At 32.2% G+C, this 26,129-nt stretch overlaps 1 protein-coding gene across 3 annotated transcripts in view; it reads right to left on the reverse strand.

Moving 5' to 3' along the window:
• Nucleotides 1-5,487: 5,487 nt before the first annotated feature.
• The window catches only part of LOC139516931 (neuropeptide prohormone-4-like), a 46,757-nt gene continuing 26,115 nt past the window's right edge, over nt 5,488-26,129 (reverse strand). The window contains exons 1-5 of one of the 3 annotated variants that reach the window (XM_071307404.1): nt 18,065-18,220; nt 17,735-17,876; nt 10,030-10,161; nt 8,787-8,900; nt 5,488-7,771 (exon numbers count right to left, since the gene is read on the reverse strand). In XM_071307404.1, the coding sequence (XP_071163505.1) occupies nt 7,578-7,771; nt 8,787-8,900; nt 10,030-10,161; nt 17,735-17,876; nt 18,065-18,067 (585 nt within the window). In that variant the 5' untranslated portion in view covers nt 18,068-18,220 and the 3' untranslated portion in view covers nt 5,488-7,577. Of the gene's footprint in view, nt 7,772-8,786; nt 8,901-10,029; nt 10,162-17,734; nt 17,877-18,064; nt 18,221-26,129 lie in introns of those variants that run through there. The other 2 variants (XM_071307403.1, XM_071307402.1) reach the window with 2 other exon arrangements.

Raw genomic sequence — 26,129 nt, forward strand, 5'->3', positions numbered from 1 at the left:
ACTCGTAAAGTTTCTAAGCAACGTAGTTAGTTGTAATTGTGTATTGGACACAAAACTATAAAGTATATAACTGAAAAATCAATGGAGAATTTCTGGATATAGCAATATTGCCCCCAAAAAATAAAAATCAAAAATCAAAACTTTTAGTAGAATATAGTTATCCAGTTCATAAAAGGGATTGAATTTGATAAAAGCGGGATATTTTTCATTAGTAGATTTATTAAGCGCCAAGTCTGAAGTGTCCTTATATTTCTTATCACATTAAAAGTGGCTATTGAGATGCTTTTAGTAGTCTTTTGCAATGTGGGAGTCTTATTTATAAAAAAAAATCATCAGTCATTGTAAATGCATATATAGTTGTTCCAATGGCACCACAGAGACCAAAAAGACGCTATGTTTTGTCTTTAAGTATAGGCCCAATTAAATGATTGATAGATTACTGGTTGCTTAACGTCCAGTGGTAAATATTTAATGCGTGTTCAGGACGATCCAATTGAATGAGTGTACTAGAAACATTTTATAAACTTGTTAAACTTTCCACAATGAAAGATATAGCACAAAAAAAAAACAATGTGATCTTAACACGCTAAAAGATCCGTGTGATATCTGCATGCTGACAATACTCGTTATAAAACGAACGTGTGTTAGACGAACAAGTAATGCGTTAAAAGTATAAGTTCACACTTCATTCCAATAATTACATTTAGATTTATGTTTCATTATAATACGTTATTCTGATTGGCTAACTAGCAATCTCGTGATATTCCTTAATCAATTGCATTACACAATGCAACTTTTCATTCATGATCACACGAGGTCCCACAATAAAGTGCACAGGCAAATGAAATAAAAACTTGATAAAAGGCGTGTTTTCATGATCCTATAGGTAAAAATGTAAATGTAATGCTTCCGCGCTTCATACAAAATGTACTTCGGTCAACGCTTTTACAGCCCAATAAATTTACAAAAAAGAGCATTCAATTCTTAAATTAAAAAAGCCTAATTGATACACGAAAATTTTGTTTGTTAAAACGAAATTGCCTTAACACATTGCTCATCACTTTTCTCAGACTGCATATGCCATACACTTCCTCATACCAATCCGATGTAGATTTTCTGACTAATATACATGGTTGGAAAGGAATGGCTCAAGATACCAAAGGAACAATCAAGCTAATTAGTCGAAATTAAACTGAAATCGCCATGGCTAAAAATGGAAAAAGACAACCAGACAAACAATAGTACACCAACAACAACATAGAAACCCATGACTCTGAGCATCACGAACCCAACAAAAAACTAAGGAGGATCTCAGCTGGTGCGCCAGAATGGTACGCAGATCCTGCTCCATATGTGACATCCGTCTTGTTGCTTATGTTAGAAAACAATGTTTGTTTTTGGGGCTTTAGAGTAGCGTTCTGTAACTGCGAGTATACTCCATAATCGGTACTTTGAGCCTTTTTATTTTTTTCATTGGGGGGGGGGGGGTGTGCTTATTTTCGATTTGATGGGTAAAAATAACAAAAAACCAAAGAGCTGTGGGGTAAGGTTGCAAATTTGACAACTAGCCACCGGAGACCGAATGACGAAGATGTTAGCAACTATAAGGTAGCTTACGGCCTTCAACAATGAGCAAATCCTATACCGTACAGCTAGCTATAAAAGGCCTATACATGACAAAACGTACATTGAAATAAATAAACCTATGGTCAGATAAATGAGAAAAAAATATATGAAAAAACGAAAAAAACAATTATGATCTTTACATCTAACAGGCTCTAAATACGGACTCTAGAAACAACATCACCGTAAAACTAATGATGTGATACCCTCTTAGCGCTAAGTTTTCTACTAGTAAAACCAATTTTTTAACCGAATCTCTGTATCTTATAAAGAATTTAGTAAATGTTTATATTATTTGTAGTAAGTTTTAAATTAAGTATAGAGGTAAAATTGGCTATAAAGAATTAGTCTTGAGATTCAAAGATACCCTCAGGTGTAGCGTTATCGATTTTTTAGAAAAATTCATGTCTAATAATAATAGTTTCTTCAAACCACATTTCTTAATATGCAGTTCAAATGATAAAGCTTACATCATCTGATTAAAAAAATGTTTTACAATTTATCAATATATGAAAGAAAACTACACACGTTTTCACACCAAACTAGAAATTTTCATCAATAATATATGAAAAAGCGAAACTACAATGCGTTAAAACTACATATTTGATAAGAATCAACTGATTAAAAAGATAATGTTACTGTTATACTCAAACAAAACCATCTTTAATTATCTTTGTTGGCAATTTTTATTTGATATTCGATTTCTTGCGTCAATTTATGGTACACGAATATCAGGAACATATTAAAGTAAGAAAAACATTTTCTGTGAAGCCTTAATTCATTAGGCTGTTTGCAAATTCTTAGATGGTTACAAATCAACAAAATGAACATCCATTTTACGATAACGATTTGAAATTTTAAAGTGTTCTATATATAAAAAAATAATAACTCCTGTGGTAGCTCTAGAGCATACAAGCTATTAGTAGCCCCAGTGCGTACTCGACACAAGATGCTCTAGAGCTTACGTCACGCTTGTATCTCTAGATCGTACACCACGCTAGTATCTCTGCTGCGTACATAACGCTAGTAGCTCTAGAGCGTACACTACGCTTGTATCTCTACTGCGTACAAGACACTAGTAGCTCTAGAGCGTACACTACACTTGTATCTCTACTGCGTACAAGACACTAGAAGCTCTAGAGCGTACACTACGCTTGTATCTCTACTGCGTACAAGACACTAGTAGCTCTAGAGCGTACACTACGCTAGTATCTCTACTGCGTACATGACGCTAGTAGCTCCAGAGCGTACACTACGCTTGTAATTCTATAAACAGCAAACGGTTAGTACTAAATAAGCAACACGAAGGATGTATCATATGGAGCAGGATCTGCTTTCCCTTCCGAAGCACCTATAATCATCCCAAGTTTTTGTGGGATTCGTGTTGCTCAGTCTTTAGTTTTCTGTATTGTGCTTTGTTTACTTTTGTTTGTTTGTTTGTTTGTTTGTTTGTTTGTTTGTTTGTCTGTTTGTCTGTCTGTTTGTTTTTCTTTTATTTAGCCATGACTTTATCAGTTTATTTTCAACTTATGAGTTTATATGTCCCTTTGATATATTTGGCCTCTCTTTTAGAAGCTATAGAGTGTACAAGACTCTAGTAGCTCTAGAGCGTAAACAATTATATTAGTTCTAAAGCAAACAAGACACTACTATTAGTTTTAACGCGTACATGAAAATATGTTAAATTATCATATTATACAATTTATAAAGTGTTGGTCTAAAACGGCACGAGAAAATGTATACCAAAAACAACCAACATACTATTATATAACGTCAACAACGTGGGTGTGTGTAATAACCCTCTAAACACAATGCATTTAAAGGAACATTTTACCGAATCTCGCTGTGTACTTGAAGACATGAGGAAGTCGAAAGAATCAATTTACTTGTACCTGACAGATATAATTTAATTCATTAGAGAGCGTACAAATACTCAGTCAGAATTAACGGTATTGTGTGTCAGTCTAAGTAGGAAAATCCGCCTTCGTCTCATGAATAATTTGTCAGTTTAACTTTTTAATGTTACATTATCCTCTCACAGTCCCTTATTCGTGACCCTTAGATCAAAGATTTTCCCTGTTAGTTCTCATTCATAGTATATTAATGCGAATGGTGAAACTGACACCCACATAAAAGTTTCAAAACACAAATATAAGAAATAAATATTTCTGATAGTTAATATGATAAAAACGATTGTTGCCGTTAATCAAAACACCCCCTCCCCCGAAAGCAAAGCTTGAAGTTAGCTTATAATACTGAGAATAACTGCATATAACATTAAGAAGATGTGGTATGATACCAATTTCCACAAGTTACCAAAAAAGGACTGGAAGTTTGCAACTAAAGGGAAATTGCTGTTATTACGAAGAAATTAACCGTACCATCATATCAAGCTATTTAATGTACACGAACGGTTAGCTTTTTTATTTTGTAAAAACGCAATTCAATCACCAACATATTAACACATTTTCGAACATACCTTACCTCAACAAAAGGTAAAGAGGTTTCAAAATAACTTTAAATAACTTGTCGTTCGGAAGAGCACAAACCAATGACATGTTTACCTCAGAAAGAGATTTGTCCTGATGATGCCATTAACCAACCAATCTCCTGGGAACCGATTCAACTGAGAAATATAAGGTAGGTATTACAGCTAATTTCCTTATGCTTGTAGAGAAAAACTCTGGTAGACTTGCTTGCTCTGTTTGTATAAACGTTAATTCAAGCTTTGTAGTAACATTGACAACTTCAAACAATATATGTAAGCATACTTTAACCTGTATACATATATGTAAGTTTGATTGAACGTTATACAATTGTACAATATTCAAACAAAGCAAGCAAGCTAACCAAAGTCTTGCTTTACATGCATTAGGAAATTAGCTGTAAAGTATATTAAAATTTGATAGTCTTGACATGTGAGCGATTCATAACTTGAATGTCTTGACATGCTAGCACTTCATATAATGTCGACATCAAGTCAAATAGTGAGGGGTTCTTTTCGGTAACACGGGACATAAGCAAGGACACTAGAATCGTTTATGGTGTGTCCAATCTTTTTAGGGCAGCTTTTTTTTTGTGTGTTATCAATAAGACCTACAACGCTACAATCAATTTCAAGCAGGTTTATATATACTCGCACTCGCAAAGTGGAAAGGGATTAATATAAATTGCAAAACTTGTTTCCCAATCCACTACAAATAAAAATGTTTAAACTAAACAGGAGTTTATGAGCATACATGCTGAATTGTGTACATAGTCAATATATTGTCCAAAAGTTTTGACGGTTGCTATTTGTACATATTTAATGTGTTTTAATACATAAGCCATCTTGATGTGTTTTAAATTTGTCTTTTCTTCTTCTATCTTTTATTATTTATAAAATAGAGAACGGAAATGTGGAATTTGTCAAAAAGACAACAAACCAACCAATGATCAGATAACAGCTCATGTCCACCAATGGGTCTTCAAAACAGCGAGAGAACCGCCTCCGGGGGCGGTCTTCAGATGGCCCCTACACAAAGATGTTTACTAGTTCAGAGAAAATAGACGTCATACTAAACCCCGACACATAGAAATGAACTATAATTTAAAACAAACAAACTTACACGACTAACAAAGGCATGATAATTGGGATATGCGCATAGTTTGCATACTATGTTAGTAGTGACGGAATATGAATACACATTATCTATCAAAATTCAGACTTTTCGTCCTTTGACTGTGCTTTGTGTGTGTTTGTTAATTGTTTGGGTTTTTTTAAGGGGGGAGGTGTAATCCGACTGTACGTTGGAATGGTTGGGTTTGGATGGTGTAAATGCTGTATGTGTTGTATATCACTAATAAATTAGATGCAAAGAAAACTTCATGAAAACAAAATAAACTTTATTAGTATTCGAACAAAAGATACAGAGTTATCTAGCAAACAGCAAGTACAAGCTTCATGTCTTATTTTATCCAATATTGGTAAATAATAATTTTTATATAACCTTCACTTATATAAATAATATAACCAGCAACTAAGACATAGTATTTCAGTAACATTTAATTGCTAATGCATGATGTGGATGATCATCAGAAGCGGAATAGCTCATATTACCTTTTGAGTGTTTATAATTTTCCTTCCGAAATTGATAAAAAAAAAATCTTTTCAGTTATATATTGAGTCACAGAGATAGAATTTCAATTAAGGTAACACAAGTCAATTCCATATGAAGAATGTGTTTTATGTCATAATTTTCTGTAAATTATTTTAATCAATTAAAGTTACATAACTGTTTTTTTACAATTATTGTTCTGATGCCAAACTGGTTCTATAAAGGAGATGGGGAAAAAAAAGAAAGACAAAGATCGGCTTATGATATATTGAAAATATAGTAAAACTGTAGTCATGGTTATGAAAGAGAAGAACTGATATTGATAGCGATTACACATCCATTTTTACTATTAACCTTCGTCACTGCTCTTGATTTTAACAGCATATGCATATAGTTTTTGAAATTCGTTCGAACGCATCTAGTAATTAAATTGTATTGGTGATTATAACTCTGACCTCAATATTTCGTTGAGCTATCAGTATTCGATTTGAAGTATCTTAAAATGGCATCCTTGGTCAATTTCCAAATTGACATCAGAAATTAAAATAGTACATATATTGTAAGCAGAAAAGTATTAACTCGGTGTTGTAAGTAGTCACATGTTTATTTTAGTTTTAATGAAAATGACATCTATCTGCTGGAGTTGTTCTAATGATGTTGATTTTATACGAATGAGCAAGTACTATTTTACGATAAACTAACATGTGATCGTGAACAAAACTAAAACAATAAGGGCGAAAAATCCGCAAAACTTCTAAAATATTAGATAAATCCTCATTAAAATCGAGAAGAAAACTTTTTGAAATATTTCTCTTAACATTTATGTATGATAGCAAATTTTATTGGTTGGCAAACGTAACATTTTCGTTGCCATAAATTAATTACGAACCTACGCGTTTAAATAATAATCTTGATTTGCATTCTTAACAGCTTAGAATTATGTCCCCCTGGAATATTTCAACTGGAATTCGATACACTTATTCAATTCCATTTCTTGTTGAAAACTCTAGAGGATTTCCAAATTGATATTTGACGGCAATCTGTCCATAGCACTCGTGTAAACGTCACCAATAATAAAAGTTATCTGTAAGTTAACAGCACAAACAAATTGTGGAAGAAAACGACACTTTACGTAATGAATTACGATCTTCATTAATCATCTACTCTGTTTTCCTACTACTTAGATACTTATTTTTGTATATACCTATGTATGTCCTTATCCAGTTCACTCCAAAGGCAGTTACTCTTGAGAATATAAAAAACCGAAAAAATTACCACATCTACAAAAGGTTTAAAATTTTATTACTTATCCTATTTGAGATTGTCAAAGCATATGTCATAATGTTTTAACAATGATGTGCCAAATATTAGCCTGTCAAAGCAAGACTGGTTATCGCTTATAAATAATGAAAAAGTTAACACTTTCAATTTTATGGTCTGCTCTTGAAGTGAAAAAAGGCATAACAATTTCAATATCTTGATTTGTTTTAAAATTACTAACAAAATCAGTTCATTTTAGTAAAGTTTATAAACAAAAGGAACTTCAACAGAATAAGTCTTAAAACAACTTTTTAGGAAAAAAATACATACTTGAGTGAATTCGATCTTTTGGTTTAGATCCTTTAATACTTTTACATTTCAACAAATTCAGTTTATACTAACTCCTTAAATTAACTTGGAATGCGACGATTATTCCCTTAACCATTTATTCTTTTTTTCTAACCCTTTATCACACTATTTTGTTTTTAACAAAATAAATATATTTTAGATGCATTTTAAACTTTATTGTTACAAAATATTTTTTTCTGAAGATCATTTTGAATAATATATGGCATTTATTGTGACGTCATCATTACGTCACACTTGAAGACCACCTTCAATCAGCCTATTCAACATGAATTGTACATCGAACCACTCTTCCTGAGGCATTCCCATTTTCAACAATGGTCTCTCATCGCCAGTCAGTACTGCCATAAAAGCTTCATGAAGATTTTCTTCTGATTGTGGGTCCATTCCAACCATAAGTTTCACCTCTTCCAAATCCGACGACACTATGGAGAAAAAAAATGTTTAAAAAAGTGAGACCCTATACATGCTTTTTTTTCTATAATTAACATATTAAAATAATGTCATTTATTACAAAAATGTAATAAAATGTTTTTTTCTCTGATATTGAAAGTCTTATCAATCTTGAAAAATGTTTTATCTAATTAACTATGTATTAATTTGGCAAATTGTTCTCTTATACGTCACGTACTAAGTCAACAATTGCTATAATATAGAAAGCACAATTTTGAGATTATATTTATTTTGTCTAGCTAATTCAAATCTATCTGACTGTGTAAATAAAAGGAATATGAAACGAAAACACAACTTATGAGATTAGTTATATTCTGGTCATGTATCCGTCAGATAAATAACTATTTTATGAAAACTTTGGCAAAATACGGAAAGAAATCTATAACTCGTTTCAATTTCCATTTTTTATTAATATCACATTTCTGATGATAAACAATTCTGATTGAATTATATAAGATAAAAAATAGTTTGTCGTAGACTTAACATAAAAACACATGGTTTATACTTCATTATAATATCAAATTAAAAAAATATTTGGCGAATACGATATGACATTGTTTTGCTGTTCTGAATTAGCGATCACCAAATTGAATACTGGATGATATGAAATTAAAAAATTGTCATGCAAAATAGTCTTTTGAAAAATATCCATCTGTAAGATTTTTTAATTAAGGAAAATCCTTATATTTGAGTTTTAATATGTATTAATATCCTAATCCGACTGCGCAATGTCCCATTAATCGCTAAGTGTATATAAGTTATATGCCTGTGTTGCGATAAGTAAACTTTAGACAAATTTCCATGCTCTGCTTAGGGATTTTAAGTTTCCACGTTCCAAGAAGTCTTCACAACTGGTTGGCCATGTGTGTACTTGGTGAATTTTATGTACAAACCATCATCCCAGGGTCATCCTAAGTAATATGGGCTAATGCAATATTTCACATAAAAAGAAGACATATTTTTAAGAATTTCTCCCACAATACTTACCAACCAGACTATGAGCTACTAACTCTGGTGATGCGCCATTAAATAATGCGGGGATTATCCAATGTTCATTTTTGATTAGAAAATCCTCCAGATCTCCTATTGAAGGTCTTTTTTCTATAATTCAAATAATAAATTATTGCGATATTATCCAAATAGACCGAATAGAGCAATTTTCTAAAAACATCTTGCTTTAAACATAATACTGTCTTGTCTTAGTTAGTTATAAACTGATTTGTTAATTTGTTAATCATAATATTTGTATTTTTAAGGTTATGGTTCTGTCACAAACCTGTCTTTTCATCACGCATCCTTTCTATAGCGAAATCACAGCATTTTTTTAGACTCAAGTTCCGAGAGGTCTAAGTAACGAATCGACAGTAATATCTTCGTCTACCAAGTTTCATGACTACTTAGTCAGGCTTTCTGAACCATGTGTCGTTTGTGTTTGTTTGTATGTCTGTGTTTGTTATCTTTTTAGGTATTAGTACATAATATTAGTCATCACCATCATGTTAAGATGTAAGAATAAATGTGTTAACTATAGCAGGTACCGTAAACTTGCCACTATAATCAGAACTGGTAACTTTATTTGGTTTATGTACTCTGCTTGGAGAAACATCACAACTGCTTAGCATCCAAAAGCATCGGAATTCACCCTCGTTTACGGCTCGTAACATTCTTATTGATATCTGCTTTTAAGTGTAATGTTTTCGGCACAATTTGTGTGTGTTTTGACCCCATGCAGTAATTGTGTTTCATTTCCTCTTCGGCTTATGATGTTTGCTTTTATTAGCTCTTAGTATAGTTTTTGCCTTGATTGGCCCTTAGTATAATAACAGGGACACATTCCGCAAGAAGACATTTTATCCTCCCGTAATAATTATTTTGGCTCCGTATCGGCAAGATTTGGCATACAACTATTCGCAACAGGAAACGTACTGCTCTAAACTGCTTTAGCATCGTATGACGGCATTTGTATACATAGCTGGAGATCCTTTCCCTGTCGACACATTTTTGATAACTCCCTGTATAAGAACCACAAATTTAAACTGTTCTTTACTCACATGGAAGGATGCGAAATCCGGTTACTATGCCATCATTATAAAGTCATACTATAGCTATAGCCAATTATCAAACCAAAGACCTTCAACACTCAAAATGAGCACTTTTCGATAATAGTTTGAATAGCGCCCCCTGGTGAAAAAACAAGTGAGAACAGATTGTAATAGTTTTATAAACTTACTAGCATTACATAAAGCTGGACTTTCATCGAACCCATCAGGACATTGTGGAATAGAATCACACACTTGTTCTAAAGCTATACATGTTGGTGACGATCGACAAAGAAATGGTTTATCTTCTTCGCAAGGGTTACCTGAAAAGTCAAAATATTGGTAAAATATGTTGATAAAATAAAGAAAAGAAGACAAGTTGACAGGTAAAACATGGGTTCTCAATGAATAGTGTATCTTCATACGAAAGCTGAATCCGAGTCATCAAATAACATTAGTACATATAAGATAAATGAAACGATACCATGAGGTAAAATGTTGTGTTTTGTTGCAATAAAGACCATAGAAAATGTAGAAGTTTGTATCATTTGTAAGATTAAGTGGACAAAACTTTCTAACCAAATGAACATTAGGTGACAATACTAAGCTGCATGTCACAATAAGACGATTTTATATATATATAGCAGTCATATAATTTTAGTTACATGCAAGTGTATGATCGGCAGCAATTGATTTACTTTCCTCTCCAGAATTATCATCCCTTTTTTAAATCTTTTTCATCACAGGTGGTTTAAAAAAAAAACCACAGAATATCGTGATTAAAAGTATATGGCATTAAAATGAAACGATATATTTGAAAAAAATGCACCAAGTTATCCTTTGAATATTGTGTGTGTCATAAGTGGTGACCCTTTTTTGAACTGTATCCCTTTATCTTAACATGTTTATTCATAGAAAACATAGCTGATACGTTATAATGCCTGATCTTAATAGTTTCTCTTTTAAAAAGAAACCAATGAAGTTAATTGAAAGATTATTATCAGAATTTTAAATGTTCATCCTACTTTTTAAGACATAAGAATGAGTTCGTTTGGTAAAATAAAATGAAAATCTGGCTTCTCTTCAATTCACTAATCTATGTCACAGATTTAAAAGATTTTGTTGCACTGTTATTCCTGATGATGAATGGGGATTAATTTCTGAAATGAAATGGCGCATGGGATTTCATTCTGTCCCTTGTTTGACAGATTAGAAGGTTTTATAAACTAGTCTATTAATTTTCAGAGAAAAACCATCAAGTTTTACAGTTGTTGATGTGTCATGGAATGTATCGAGGAAACAATTTGACAAGATTATTAGTTTTACAACATTAAACATTACTACAAAGAGGATAAGAAGAACCAATAATGAAGAAAAACAACAAGCAACTGGAGCTCTCTTAATTGTTACTTTGTAATATTGTTGAAGTGATAAAATCGATTTAGCTGTAATTAGTTCTTGCAATTTTCATTGAACAGGGAGTGAGAGAGGGAGAGAGAGAGAAAGATCAGTAAGAAAATAAATGTCTAAGACCTCCTGTTAACAAATCAGGAATTTAGGACCAAGGAAGATATAGATATCTACCTCTCAGTCAAATAAGCATGATTTCCCTTCATATGTAACATATTGGTGTTATGCCATTCATATTTTTATGGGTCAAATGAATAAGTATATCAAAATTTATATCAATTTCTGCCAATATAAAATTCATCTTTCAAAACAGTGCTATGAATTTTGTTAATGAACATGTTTTAACAAATTAAGGACCAAACAAACGCAACTTATACTGTGCTTTGTATGTTTTAAGATACCAAATACAGAACAGGATGATATATACTGAAGATGTATCTAACCAATGACATGTTATAATATTGATAAACACGATGTTTAATCTTGGTAAAGAAGGATCTTTGCTCCTAATGATGTTTATCATCCATAAAAATCATTAATTGTTGTCAAAGAGCATATCACTACTTTCGTAAAACATCAGCAATGAGTAAGTTAAACTAATATGGATAACCTTTCATATATTCCCGTCTGTCTTGAGTCATAGTCGATTCATGAGCTGGGAATGTGAAAGATAACAAAAATACTTTTTGACCGAACAACAATTTATCAAGGTTTGTTAAACAATATGATATGATTTTTGTGCAAGTTATTCTGTCAAAAATATAAACTACTGGAGAAACCAGAAAAGACAGCAAGAACCGTTTATGACCATTAATCTTAAGTAAGGACAGGCAAAACATTCAGAGGTTGGTTAAAACAATATATATTTTAAGGCAAAGTTTGATGTTATCGGCAAGAGTTTCATTTTTTAAGCAAAGTTTGATGTTAACTGCACGAGTGTATTTTCTCGAGACAAAGCTTGTTATAATCCTGTAAGTATAACTATAATCTCTATACTATAACAAGAGATTCGGGAGTTTTTTTCGACAAAAGTTTACTGTGTTCGTTCTGATACTAGTCCATAATTCGTTTACATAAATCCAGTTTGCTTTCCTGTTAACTGCCTCCTCGTGAACTGGCAAGTTTAAAAACCGACTCAGCGTGTTGGTCTATCACAAAGCAGAGTTCATATGAATATGCATGTTATAATCGTCACTGGACGTTAAAACCAGTGGAACCCTTTTCTTCTTTGAAATCGATATAGATCTTACCCTCTAAGTTAAGACACTTGTTTATCATTGGTGATTATATATAGTTTGACTTGTAGATATATGATGGGTTGTTTTTGTGATGTTTGGTTGCGTTCTGATTTCTTTCTCTTCTGGCTGTTATGTCTTTTCTGCATGAAAACATACATCGTGCGTCACACTAAACGGGATGTAATATGAATAATTTATACGGAAAACGCAATTCAGTATTTGGTTAGCCAATGCAATTATATTACGAAATTGCGACATTTCTATTGGCTATTCATTAGACCAATGAACGTATCGATATTATTCAAGACAAATGAGAGAAATAGATTAAACAACTCGTGAGAATTTGGTATCTCTTGATACCAACTCTTCAGACATCAAGTTCTCACTTGTCACGAATCCTATAATTATGCAAAGTTCTCCTTCATAAATAACTGTTCCCTGTACCTTGCTGTCGAGTTAGAGAGCGCTTGTTGCATAAATATACAATAAAGAACAGTTAAACTGTAAATATTGTCTCATTTCAGACTTGTTATTCATCTTGGACGATATAAATTGTGAAAAAGAGGGAAGAATATTTTTCAAATTTCAAAATGTATGATTAATCTAAAACAAAATTTTCTTGTAAGCAGGACTTATCATCTGGACACCGACATCGTGTCACCGTATTTGTTAAGTGAAAAGTTATCATTTCATTTCGAGGAGTGGTGCTGAAAATAGCAAAGAAAGTAACTACTGATTCATGTGTCAATTTAGGACAAAATATGGTTGCCAAGTATTATCAAAGGTAATGGTCAGATATAATCCTGTTTAAACTTGTGGTGTGGCATATAATTCAGGAAATTAAAGTCTACAATTTATCTGAATAATCGATTTTTACAAGACAGTATCTGATAATGAACAAAAGTATAAATTTCCGTTAAAGGCGACAGTAGGCTCAAGCTATATCACACACAATAATGAAACTTTGACCAATTAAATCCATATATTTTGTAAATCCATTAGTACTAAAGTTGCTTAAACTTTGTTTTTTCTAAGCCATAATTGTAGATTATTTTATACGGCGAAGAATTAAAACAAACCATCAATTACTTTTTAAAAAGTTTTTATACATAAGAGATATTAAAATATAGACATATTTCACTAACTGTATGCGACATTAATATCCAGACAATGCAATAGTGCACACTTTATACCATATTCCCATCAGTGTAACATCGATCTTACGGGAATGAAATTACAGATACGAAACTAATGAGCGAGACAACACGCACCACAGACATAACCCTGGTTTTCTAGACAAGTGTAAGTGACAATTACAAAATTAATAACAATAAATAAACGTTAAGGAAGATCTTCAGACACCATTAATTGTTTGTTTTGATAACAAACATATAATGTGTCAATATAGGATAAACGAGGAAGAGTTTTCAGAGCGAATATTAGCTGTCTGTAACTTATTATAATGCACTATGATAATACAAATGATAAAATGACGAATCATAGGCGAATTAAGATCAAAAGCATAGAATCTAGAACATCATTGTGTATTCTTTTGGGTAACTTTTGAATGACTTTTTAGAATAAAGTCTAGTGAATGTGTTGATGTTTGTTTTCTTTTTATTGTTTTTCAAAAAGTATGATATCGACATATTATTAGATCAGGATCAGTCATACAAATTTATAAATTTAAAGTGCCATACTGGACTACTTCAGAAATGTTGAAAGTCAAGGTGTATTAGGAAATAGGAAGATATCATAAAAATTGTTCTTAATAAAACGACACAAACTGATAATTTTTACTAAGTATGATAAAACAAATAAGTCAGCAATAAATAATCACAAGGCAAAGCTGAAAACATACACCAAGCCCAAAAGATGAAGGACAAAAGGGCAAACAATAGTCAATAAAGCAGTACACAGAAAAACTAAAGAAACACGATCCCTACTATGAGAACCATTATGGTAAGTTAGTTTCTGCCCCACGAGTGACAATGATTGTATCCCTCATGAAAAATTTAAATTCAGTATTCAATAACGACTACAGATATTGGTTGATTCTACGACAAATGGACCTTTTCTGTGACACAAATATAATCTTACGTGACAAGTCCAGACATAAAGGCATTCATAAAACCGCCAAGAAAAAACAACACGTTTGTCAACTTATATTTGTTCCGCCTAACAGAATTTTTCCTAGAAACTTCGTTATGAACAATGCCATTATTCGTTGTTCCTGTTGGGATATATCTACCATCCCTTTATACCGTATAAAAATACTGTATTTTCCCCCAGTAGAATATTATATCATAGAATATAAATCATAGAATATTTCTTCAAATGTGCTGCTTAGAATTTTTTTATTTCTTGATGAAAGTGCGTTATGAATGCTTTAATCCATTGGATGTTGGATGTGTACTGATTGATTATTTAGTCTTAGATGCATGATTTTCTTTATAAGTTGTTAGTGGCTTTGAACTAGTTGTCAGAAACCTGTGAGTACTCTCAGTTCAGTACTTAGTGTCTTTTTGTGTTGTTGGGATACAAGTACCCGGCCACTCTGTTTTTGTTAGATGTGTTTCTATTTGTATCTATCTGATGAGTTAACTTAGTCCTTTTCAACTGATTTTGATAGTCCGTACTGATGTTGTACTGTTACACCACTGTCCCAGGTTAGGGGAGGGTTGGGATCCCACTAACATGTTTACCCCCGCAAAATTCTGTTTTCAAAAAAATATATGTCCCATGCAAAATATGCAATGTAATCACCGAGCATGCAGAAGGCGAGTGCAGCATGTTATGTGCATGGTTAAAAGCTGTACCAAGAATATTTATTTTACGTCTTTCCGTTTGACAATAACTACTCATCAAAGATGATATTTGTTTGTTTCCCGATGTAATACCCTTCTCAGGTCATAGAATTTATTGACTTTCCATCATATTTAGTCAATAAGCACATTTTCTGACAGTTTAATTCCGTGACTACTGATTAATTGTTCTCTTTTCATAACATCTAGATATAGTAAATTACAACAAAGTAACTTAAGTATTCAGTATTCAACGTAGATTTCCCCAAATGACAGTTATGGCAGAAAAATCTACACTTGTATACAGTGTAGCACGAGATTCGAACATATTTTGTCAGTCTGGCCATAAAAGGTAACATTACGTCAGTCATCCAGACAGAATATTAGAAAAACAAAAGCATTATTGCACTTTATGTATGATAATCTACTATTTATTCATTTGGATATTTGGTAATTACAATTTGATGTCCATTTCTTTCTTTTCCGAGTAATATCAACTCAGCTACATCAATGTGGTTGTGACTGAAAGCAATAAGTTTTGCTTTCTGCATAAATTCACTAGAATCCATTAATTCCACAAAGCTCTGTTAATTCCCTAGAACTTGTCTTGGAAATTAATTAAAGCTAAAGATCGCCTTAAAAGTTTCTTTTTATTTGCACAAACATACCTTAGCAATTCTTTTTTTATAACTCTAATTCATAGCAAAGGAAAGGTAAATATTTGTTTCATAAGGTAAAGTTAGATACCATGAAACAACAGATTGTTCGGAAAGTTTTAAGATGTCTCTAACAGTTGTACAATTCGAGAAGCCTATGTTTTGGTTATCAAATTCAAAGATCAAAAGATATAAAAACTCTTTCTAATAAAATTGAGAATGGAAATATCTTTTTAGCTGTTAACAAAAAAATACTGGGTGGTTGACAATTTGCAAAGACTTCCGCTTAAACCAGTGCTAAGGGCCGTCTTAGACTTGCAGTGCGCTGAGGCTTATTTGCTCCGCGTTGAAGGACTCACTTAAGATCCTTTTTTATGTTCATCTGCTGAATTTTTGTCATGGATGGATATCCCATATAATTTCTTTCCGAGTGTATTAGAAATTGTCTTTTTGTGTAATGCTGTAGCTCATATCTTATTTTCCCTAACTATGTCTGAAATTGTCATTCTATGTCAAATATTAGACCTACAGAAGTTTACCGATGTCCAAATTTCGAAAATCGTTTAAGAAACACAAATCAAGGTAACAAACAAAAACTGAGGGATTTGTATAAACTCAAAAAGACAGTATTGGCATGTCAGAAATAGCATAGTGACATTATAATTGAAAGTTCTGAAGAATTATCTATTTTTTTCAATTACCAGGATCCGATAATGCTTTTAATTTACCACTTAAAAAATCTTGTTTGTGCTATATCACTGAAATATTATACAATTCATGATCTTAAAACGGTTAAAATATAACTACATTCCCATGGTTTTCGGAGATCTACGGAGGTCAACATGACTTTATTTTCAGGTACGGAATACATTGTAACAATGTCACACATAACTATAAATATGTTACATTTGTCTTTACATCAAAATCGTCTTCCATTCCTCCATCACTACGTGTCACCAAATGTAAATGTTGGAATGTTTGTCTCGCCTTAGTGTCCATAGCTTCAACGCATTATCATATAGTTTGTGATTATGTTAGTTAAAGGGAAGCACTAATGATAAATAAATGATGTTTGGTAAACAGTTGTATCTCATTTCCATATATTCCATTTTTACCCGCCACATCAGTCATAGACGAAAGACTATGACATTTTTTGAATAGGTATACATGCTACACAGGCGAGTCATGTCTCGTTGTCAAGAGTTAATTTACATACATGTAATTTATACTACTGATGCCCCTAGCGCAGCAAAATAAGACAACTCGTTCACTGCTGGATTTTGCAAATTGTAAAAAGATACCTACTTTATAAAAGTATTAACGTATATTTTTTTAACCTGCACAGACAATTTATTAAATTGTTATATTTACGAAAAGAGCAACATTTTTATATTCAATGTTCATGTGATAAGATCAGACAGATGAACTCGAAAACTGAGATGTGAAAAAAAAGTATGTTTTAGGAAATGCCAAAGATTTTGTGGAATACTCCTACCTTTATCTCACTCCATTTAAAAAAAAAACATTTAATTGAATTATATACTAAGGCATTGCAAGGAGGTTGTATAACCGCGCCGATATTACCAGTAAAATTTCTGATTTTTGGAATTTGAATAAGATAATGTTAAAACAAGTCACTGAAGTAGGAAAACAATATTTTGGTTAAAAATAGAATTTGAAAACTCTTATACTGAAAATGATGAAATTTAATGAGAAAAATTGGTTCACAAGTGATAAAAAGAATACCTTGAGAAAAAAAAAAAGTAAAAATAAATCTATTAGACTAACCTGAACATTGATTATTTCGCTTTTCTATGTATGGACGTCGAATTTGTCTTAATCTGGAAAAGTCTATTTTCATTCCATATACACATGCACACAAAAGTCCCAATAAATACACTATTATTTCCTGCCGCCCTAACAATCGCATCTAAAAAAGAGAATTATATAATTAGTTGAATAATACAAATACAAATGAAAAAAAACCAATTCAGTCAGATAAATAAAAATAAAAGCTACTGAAAACAACAACTACAACAAGAGCTAAACTACAACAAACATGATAATTTCGATGGCACCATGATAAAGTAGATACACAAATATGCACTATACATTTACCATTATCTGTTTAAGCAGATGCAAACCTTTACACTTTCGATACACAGAACATAAATAACTTTTTGGAGACTACAGAATAAATTTCCCCGAAACTTATTAGACACTGACAATAATAGCAAAACAACTGCGCGTTCTAATTAACGTACAACCACTGACACCGTAATTGCAGTGGTGGCTTATAAATTATTAAAACATTTTAATAAACGAGTTTCAGTATTGTTAAACGACATTAAAAATATGAAATTGTATAATATGAATCATAGTTCTCATGAACTAACAAATTGTATGCGTAAATATTTGAAAAATGCAAATGAAATCTAAAAATCTTAGTTTAACAAGCGCAACCTATCCATTTTTCCTGTACCATTCGTGGAAACTCGTCAATAGTTGCTTTGCTTGTTACCTTCACAACTTTAGTCTACTGTATACAATTTAGAGTTTGACATACTGTCTAGTGTAAAATATTGTAGTTCATGGCCCTTTTGATGTGGTTATTATTGTCGTTAGGTTGCTGTCTCACAGAGGTAAACCAACATCATCGTAATCATATACTAGTATGATTCCCCTTTTAGGAATGTGTTATATATAATTGGAAAATACTACGACAGAAGGGAATGTGCCGACTCTTCTTCAAGATGTAATTATCATCTTACATATGTATTTCATTTTTTTTCAAAATTGATATGAACAAATCTATATGCTTATACTTTTAGGTCACGTTACCACATAGCCTAACAACCCAAAAGCGGTTTATTTTGTTCACCGAATTTCGATACAAAGTAATTTGTATATAGTTTTAAAAAACAAATTGCTTCCTTGTTTTGAATTTCACAAGATGTTTTTTTGCAAAGCATGGCTAAGGCTTACTTAATATCATTTCAAAGAATATTGTTTATGAATTGTCAAATTATTCCTTCCTCAACCCTCAAATTAATTGCTGTTTGAGAACTTCTGGTGAAACTTCAGACAGGGAAGTCAGCTTTAAAACGCGCTTTTCCTGTCCTGTTCTAACATTGGCAATGTATGTCCTTTTAGCAATTCTTTAAATATAGCGTTAAAGTTTGGGAATTATCTATTTTGTGTATGACTATCATAATGCCCGCGTCACACTGTCCCGATTTTTATATACGATGGACACCCGAATGCGAAAATTGTAAGTTCGTACGAAGTTGGTCCCGATCTCGTTAAAATACCAAAAAGTGACCGAAGCAAGTACGATGAATAACGAAGTCTATACGATGGTGCCGATATTATATACGATAGCAAAAGATGGACATACGAAGGTTAACCGAAGACGGGTATTTAAGCTTCATATCTCAGGCGAAGCCTACACGATGGATCCCGAAGGCTACACGATGGATTACGAAGGCTACACTATGGATTACGATGGTGGCGCGATGGCCATACGATGTCTAAAAGACGTCGTGTACAGCTTACGATGCATTTAAATGATATGCCGTATGTTGCGTGTAGATAAAATTGTTATGGACACTCTAGAATCAAAATGCTCAAAACTTGGTATGGTGTTACTCGTTAAGAATATCTTAAGCGCTATTGACTTTGAAGTTCAAAGGTCAAGGTCACAGTGGCAGTTGTAATACAAGACAATATCACCCTTGTGGACACTCTAAAACTAATATGCTTTAAAAGATTTTAACCACATTTGGTTTATTGTTCCTCCTTGTAATGATCTGACATTTTTTACGTCCAAGGCCAAAGGTCAAGGTCATGCAGATGGACTTTCTTGTTTTTTCTCCTTGAAATAGCATAATACACAGGAAATTGGTACCTCATTTTTTTACCTGCTGGTTCTAAAGACAATATTAAAGGTATTTCCAGTTACTGAATGTTTTGGTTGATTTCTAAAAAAATAGTTTATGTATCAAATATGCATATTCAATTTACCATTTTCTGCATGTGTCATATACAAATATAGTGTCCATATTTGTCCCCAATATGTTACATACGAGGGGATGCCACGCTCGGAATTGCCTTGTTTGAACTGTAAAATGTGTTCACTAGTCTGAATAATCACCCATAATTATGCCCATGTTTACTGATCTATCTTAAAGGTAAGGTAATGGGTTCGTTGATCCCTTTTATTCAAAAAGTGCTCTTTCCAGGAGAATATCATAATAATATAGACAAAAGGAAGGATGTTGGGAAAGCAACAAATGCGGCAAAATATGACATATAGAAAACAAAATGGTTAGGGAGTAAACATTCGTGTGACAACAACTCAGACGATACATAAAAAATCAGAATAATGAAGAAAAAGTTGGTTTCCCTATATACGTGTACCTGCAGTGTTGGTGTACGAGGCGCGTTTATGATTTTCATTATGTTACTTGATATGAAAAATTGACAAAAAATAATATTTTACTTGTAAAAGTAAATCCGGAGCCTGTAATAGCTGCTCTTCTTGTTCCATTTGAATTAATAGAAACAACGCTGTCGCCTTTCTTGTTCTGATAGAATCATATGATATGAGCTCCATGTTTTGTGAACGTCATTTTTAACTGTCGTATTAGACTGACCAGTGCATATCGCACATGGCACTTTAATTGGATTTTAGCGCGAAAATTAACTTACATTTAGCTGGATTTATTGCCGTCGTAGTTCCATCTTGTCGCTTTCGTACTTTTATTCGATGGCAACACGACGGGATGACGAGGTCTTCACGAAGTCGTGTTTCCATCGTAAGACCTTCGGGTAGCTTCGTGATTCATTCGTGTAGACATCGTAATGCCAAAACTGCCCGATGGAAACGATGGAAACACGAATGTAATACGATGTTCAAAGATGCATTCCCGGTGACATTACGATGGTAAGGATGGTGATACGAACTCAATACGAACCCTCAACATCGGACGCACCTTCGGGGATTTTTTAACATGTTAAAAAATTTAGAACCCTTCCCGAAGATGTCCCCGAAGGCTAGAAAAAGTGGCCGATGGTTCTACGATGGTTAAAGATGGCACTACGAATAGCCCGATCTGGATACGATCAGTCCCGATTTTGAAAATTTCCATAATCGTGTTGCCATCGGCGTAAAAATCGGGACAGTGTGACGCGGGCATAAACTTAAGGGGAATGGATTTAATACAAGAGAAGGTGTTTAATTACTGACAAGACAGAATTACAAACACCTAAGCAAAAAATACGGAAAGATGCCATGTTTGATAGTTTAAATGTTTTAAACTAATTAAATGGTGAAATTACGTTTAGTGTTTGTCATTGTTGTTTATATTATATGTATCAACTTTTAGCACTTGAAAATTAGTTTCATATTCTAATTTATATTTTTGCTTATGATGTTGAGAAACCTGCTGACATTTTAATACCTTTGTAGAAACTTGATTAGATACCTGACAGACTATTACGAAGTTTTGTAGAAACTTGATTAGATACCTGACAGACTATTACGAAGTTTTGTAGAAACTTGATTAGATACCTGACAGACTATTACGAAGTGTTTTTAAAAATATTTCAAAAATATCAACTGACTAGAAAGTGAAAATACCAACGACAATTATATTATAGTGAATCGACAAACTAAAGCCAGAAGACAGCGATGGTCATTTAATTGTATCATAAGCATCAATCCCATCTCAATGTGGTCAGTATCTGACCATTATGTTGATAATGTCATTGAAACATTAATTACCAAAAAGGACTGTGAAAAACTGCATTAAAGTATTGATGGATATTAGATACTTTAAGGTCTGACATTTCTCTCAAGCTATTTGTGGTTTCCCTCAACCAGTAATAATGACATCAACAATTCTCGATCTTTCATTCATGTAGAGAAAAGTAACGAGCTGAAAGTTAATTTACAGCCTCAATAACGAAATAACTAGACAAGGTTATATACATCGTCAGGGGGACACCTTTTGTCATTGCAATCAACCCGTATATATTCATTTAAATGACAATTTCTGCTAAAATGCACTTACAAGAAAACTTGAATCTTAATAGAAAAAATGATTTAGATAAGTCCTTTGCATCTTCTATATACGCATGTCTGTACCAAGTTAGGAATATGACAGTTGTGTTTTATTTGTTTGATGTGTTTTGGCTTTTGATTTTGCCATTTGTTCAGGGACTTTCCGTCTTGATTTTGCCATTTATTCAGGGACTTTCCGTCTTGATTTTTCGATGAAGTTCGGTACATTTGTTATTTCACTTTTTGTATCATCAGAAAATAATTAAAATGGCAGCTGTTTTTGTTGTTTACATTAGCAATCCCATTGGTTCAATTGAGCTTGTGTCATTTAATCTGTATTTTAACCAAATAGAAAATAATAAAATGTTTTTCTTTTACTTTTCTTTAATGGACGAACTTGTTATTGGCACTGCAGTCCATTGTCTTATTCTTGCACAACTCTTGAGTTGGTTTATTAAATCTACTCAGAAATACAACAGCGGAAATTTAAAACTGCAGACAAAATAATTAAATGAGCATTTGTATTATTAGCAAACAATAACTTTATTACCATTTAACATTAGGAAATTGATACTGACGAACGTGTCAATAACACGTCATCAAACATATTTTCTTGCAATATAGTGTGTGAATTCGAGGCAATCAGTATAAAGGGCTCTCAATGTAAGATGTTTTAATAATTTCATCATCGGAATATTCTAATTCAATCTGTTGAGATATCAACAACAACCCTACCGCCTGCACTATATCCCATTCCGTTGATAACTCGATCAAATATAAAATATGGAAGTTGTTTATAAGGTGATATTTTTCTCCGTCGATTTAATTCAGGATTGTAATAAGGTACGTGAAGTACAGATGCTTAGAATGGCATACTTGTGCATCTCATCATTTTTACAACATTTCTAAAAGCTGGCGATTTTACTTCAGTTGTTCTGATTTACATATCTTTAGGATGGAAACATTATAGCCACAACGGCCAAATTTTTTTTAAATATTAGATTTATTCCAATAAAAGTCTTATAGTGTCTGATCTATGGTACTATCATAAACCCTGTAAAAGTAATTGTTTGTTTTCAGTTTCACCACAAGAAAGCAACAGCGTATTATTTAATTTGAATTATACTTAGCATCAAACCATGTGTATGTTGATTCAAAAAGTGGGTAGATTACAAGGAAATGAAAATGTCATTTACTGAGAAAAAAAACTTTGATAAAAAATAATCTTGAATTACATATTTTTAAGTATAGAATAATACATTGTATAGTTCGCAATTGATATTGTTTCTATTAATTTTTCATCAGTAAACTTTAATTATGCAACACATTTTGAGGATGTATGTCTCATTACAATATCAATTTTCATATAAATCTTGCCTCGTGTTCTCTAGAGTATTTGGTTAGAACAACTGCTGCCGAATGGAAGTTCGCCAATGAATAGGATAACTTTGAACAATTAGATGAAATTTGATAGAGTTGTGTTACAAATATATGTAAAGAAGCCTACTTCAAATGCATTTTACCGCTATCAATAAACAACTTGATACAATCTTTTGACGTTTGTGAATTATTTATCAAGGTTTTAAAAAAAAGGTTTTTGCATCATATTTGAAAATTAAATTGAGTGTTGGATGTTTCTGTTGCATGCCTAGATTTGAAAATCCAATATTATTCCAAAATTGAAATTTAAAATAAAAATTTAATGTTACCAAAAACTGAATTTACGGAGCATTCTCTGGAGTTTGGACAAACTTTTTTTGAAGGTGCCGATACCCAACTACTTTTGACATACAGCTTGTAACTTTCAAGCAAGGAGCACTTTTTAAAATATGCATAACATTTCTTCGTATGTGATCTTTTGTTTGATATAAATAATGAAAAATATCAAACATGTTTGACGGTTATATAAATCATAAAATATTAATGACTTGTGGGTGGTATTGGAAGAACAATAATAAAATTAACACCAGAATTTTAATCTTTATAAAACAATAAAAGATGCAAATAAATCTAATCGTTATAATCAAATTCCAAAGTTACGATGAATTCTCTGATATTAGTCAAATACTTTCTGTCCTTCCATGATAATTTAGATTTAAACAGTTCAACAATTAATAGAAAAGGTTCAATTTAATTACTGAAGACTTGTTAAAGTTAATTAGATTGTTTTAGAGTGACGAGGTTTATTTCAATAAGCTTTGATAAACATGACTTTTCCAATAACTGTATGAGAATTTTTCTTGGATTCATTTAAAGTTAAAAGGAAGAAATTTTACCATTACCTCACCGTCATTGTAAGAAATTAAATGGAAATGAAAAAAAATCGTTAATCATGTCAAACTGGGTATCATCACATGCACTTACGAAAAAGAGCTTAGAAATCTGAAATAGCCATACTAGTTTTCATTCAAATTGAAAAAATACACAGTATCAATTATATATCTATTTGAACATTTCGCCTTAGAGTTAAGATTAAGAAGAGATCCGGATATACGTTAATGTGATTGAAACGACATAAAAAAATAATCAAGACATATAGAGGTCAACCATACAGTCCGCAACTGTCAATACTATATGTAAAGTGGAGTCGTAAAACATTGGGAGTACATCTAACAGAGATTTCAAATGATCGATCTACTTTCAATACCAAATACTTCAAAATAACAAAACACATACTAGTATTGCATAATAGAAATTGACAAGGACTACGCTGAAGCAACAATATACTGCATACGAATTGCTTTTGTATTCCTTATCTTAAGTTTAGTGATCTTTATATTTGCTTACCTCCCTTATATTTCGGCTAACTTATCTCCAAGACATATACAACCACTATAACACACTGGTTCAATAAACTTCATATTTAACAGAATTTTTCTAAAATTTAATTATAATCTTGAAATAAAAATTAGTTGAATAAGAATAGTTCCAATTGTCGATTCTATTAAACAATTAGCTTTATTGAGGGTGGGCTGAACAAAATTTTCCGTAAAATTACTTTATTTGAAAATTAAGCGGGATTTATCGCCAATTGTATGGTTGATGACGACATACAGGTATTCGATCTGTACTCGTTTCATATTCAGCAATTACTGGTAGGTATTTCGGTATTTTTCTATTGATCATAGCAACAGTGTGTAGAAATTCCTTAAAGACTGAAGCACACAAAATTCAGCATTGGCATAGAATCTAGCGTGTCATTTGGTGCAAAACTTAATTTACTTGTAAAGTACTAATATCTGTATTGCATTTGCTGTTATAATCTGAAACCTTATATAGGCAGTGTTTCATTCAGTCTTGAGAGCAGTTATAACGTTTAAGTTTTCATTCAGTTATAGTTCGAGTACCTATCGAACTGGTTTTAAAATGTTCTGTTAGGAATAAATGTCGAAATTATCAAAATTAATGAGAAGGCATGCTGTGGAAAAGAAGAGTCGGGATGGAAATGACGACAACATTTTTCGTTTTCTACTTTAATCGTTTGTAAAAGTCCATAAGTGACTTCTAACAGAATTTACTTTACTGTTTATAAAACGGACGAATACTAAAGCTAATACTATTTATTATACGCTCATTTATTAAACAAAAGATTTATAGTTTAACAAAACACATGCGAGTTAACCAAGTCTCACAACGCTATTAAATGATTCACATAAAGGCAGAACACGTCTATGGTATTCAGGTATTATATAATATTCAAATTAAATAAATAATTCACAAAATTTCCATGAAAATCAATAACCCAAATCGCAATCTGGATAACAAGAAAAGGATATACAGACAAGAGAACATTGTCAAATGAATAATCGCACAATAAAGAAGGTGCATACCGGAAAGCACTCAAATACTTTCATAAAATGTTCGTACCTGAATCATCCCTGCGAAAAAAATGAATGCTCTTACTTTAAATGTCGCAAAGAATTTAGATTTCGAGATAAAAAGTATGAAAATATGAAGATGTGGTATATTTGCCAATGTGACAACTACGTCAGGGTACGTCCTTCATCAATGAGCAAAACTTATAACGAATAGTCTGCAAGTAAAGGCAAAATGTGAAACGTTTCAAAAGAGAATGAAGGCAAAGCAATTAACCAAAAAAGACAGATATTAAAATTGAAA

The sequence above is a fragment of the Mytilus edulis genome, chromosome 3 (genome assembly GCF_963676685.1).
Source record: "Mytilus edulis chromosome 3, xbMytEdul2.2, whole genome shotgun sequence".
In the NCBI taxonomy this organism is placed as follows: Eukaryota; Metazoa; Mollusca; class Bivalvia; order Mytilida; family Mytilidae; genus Mytilus; species Mytilus edulis.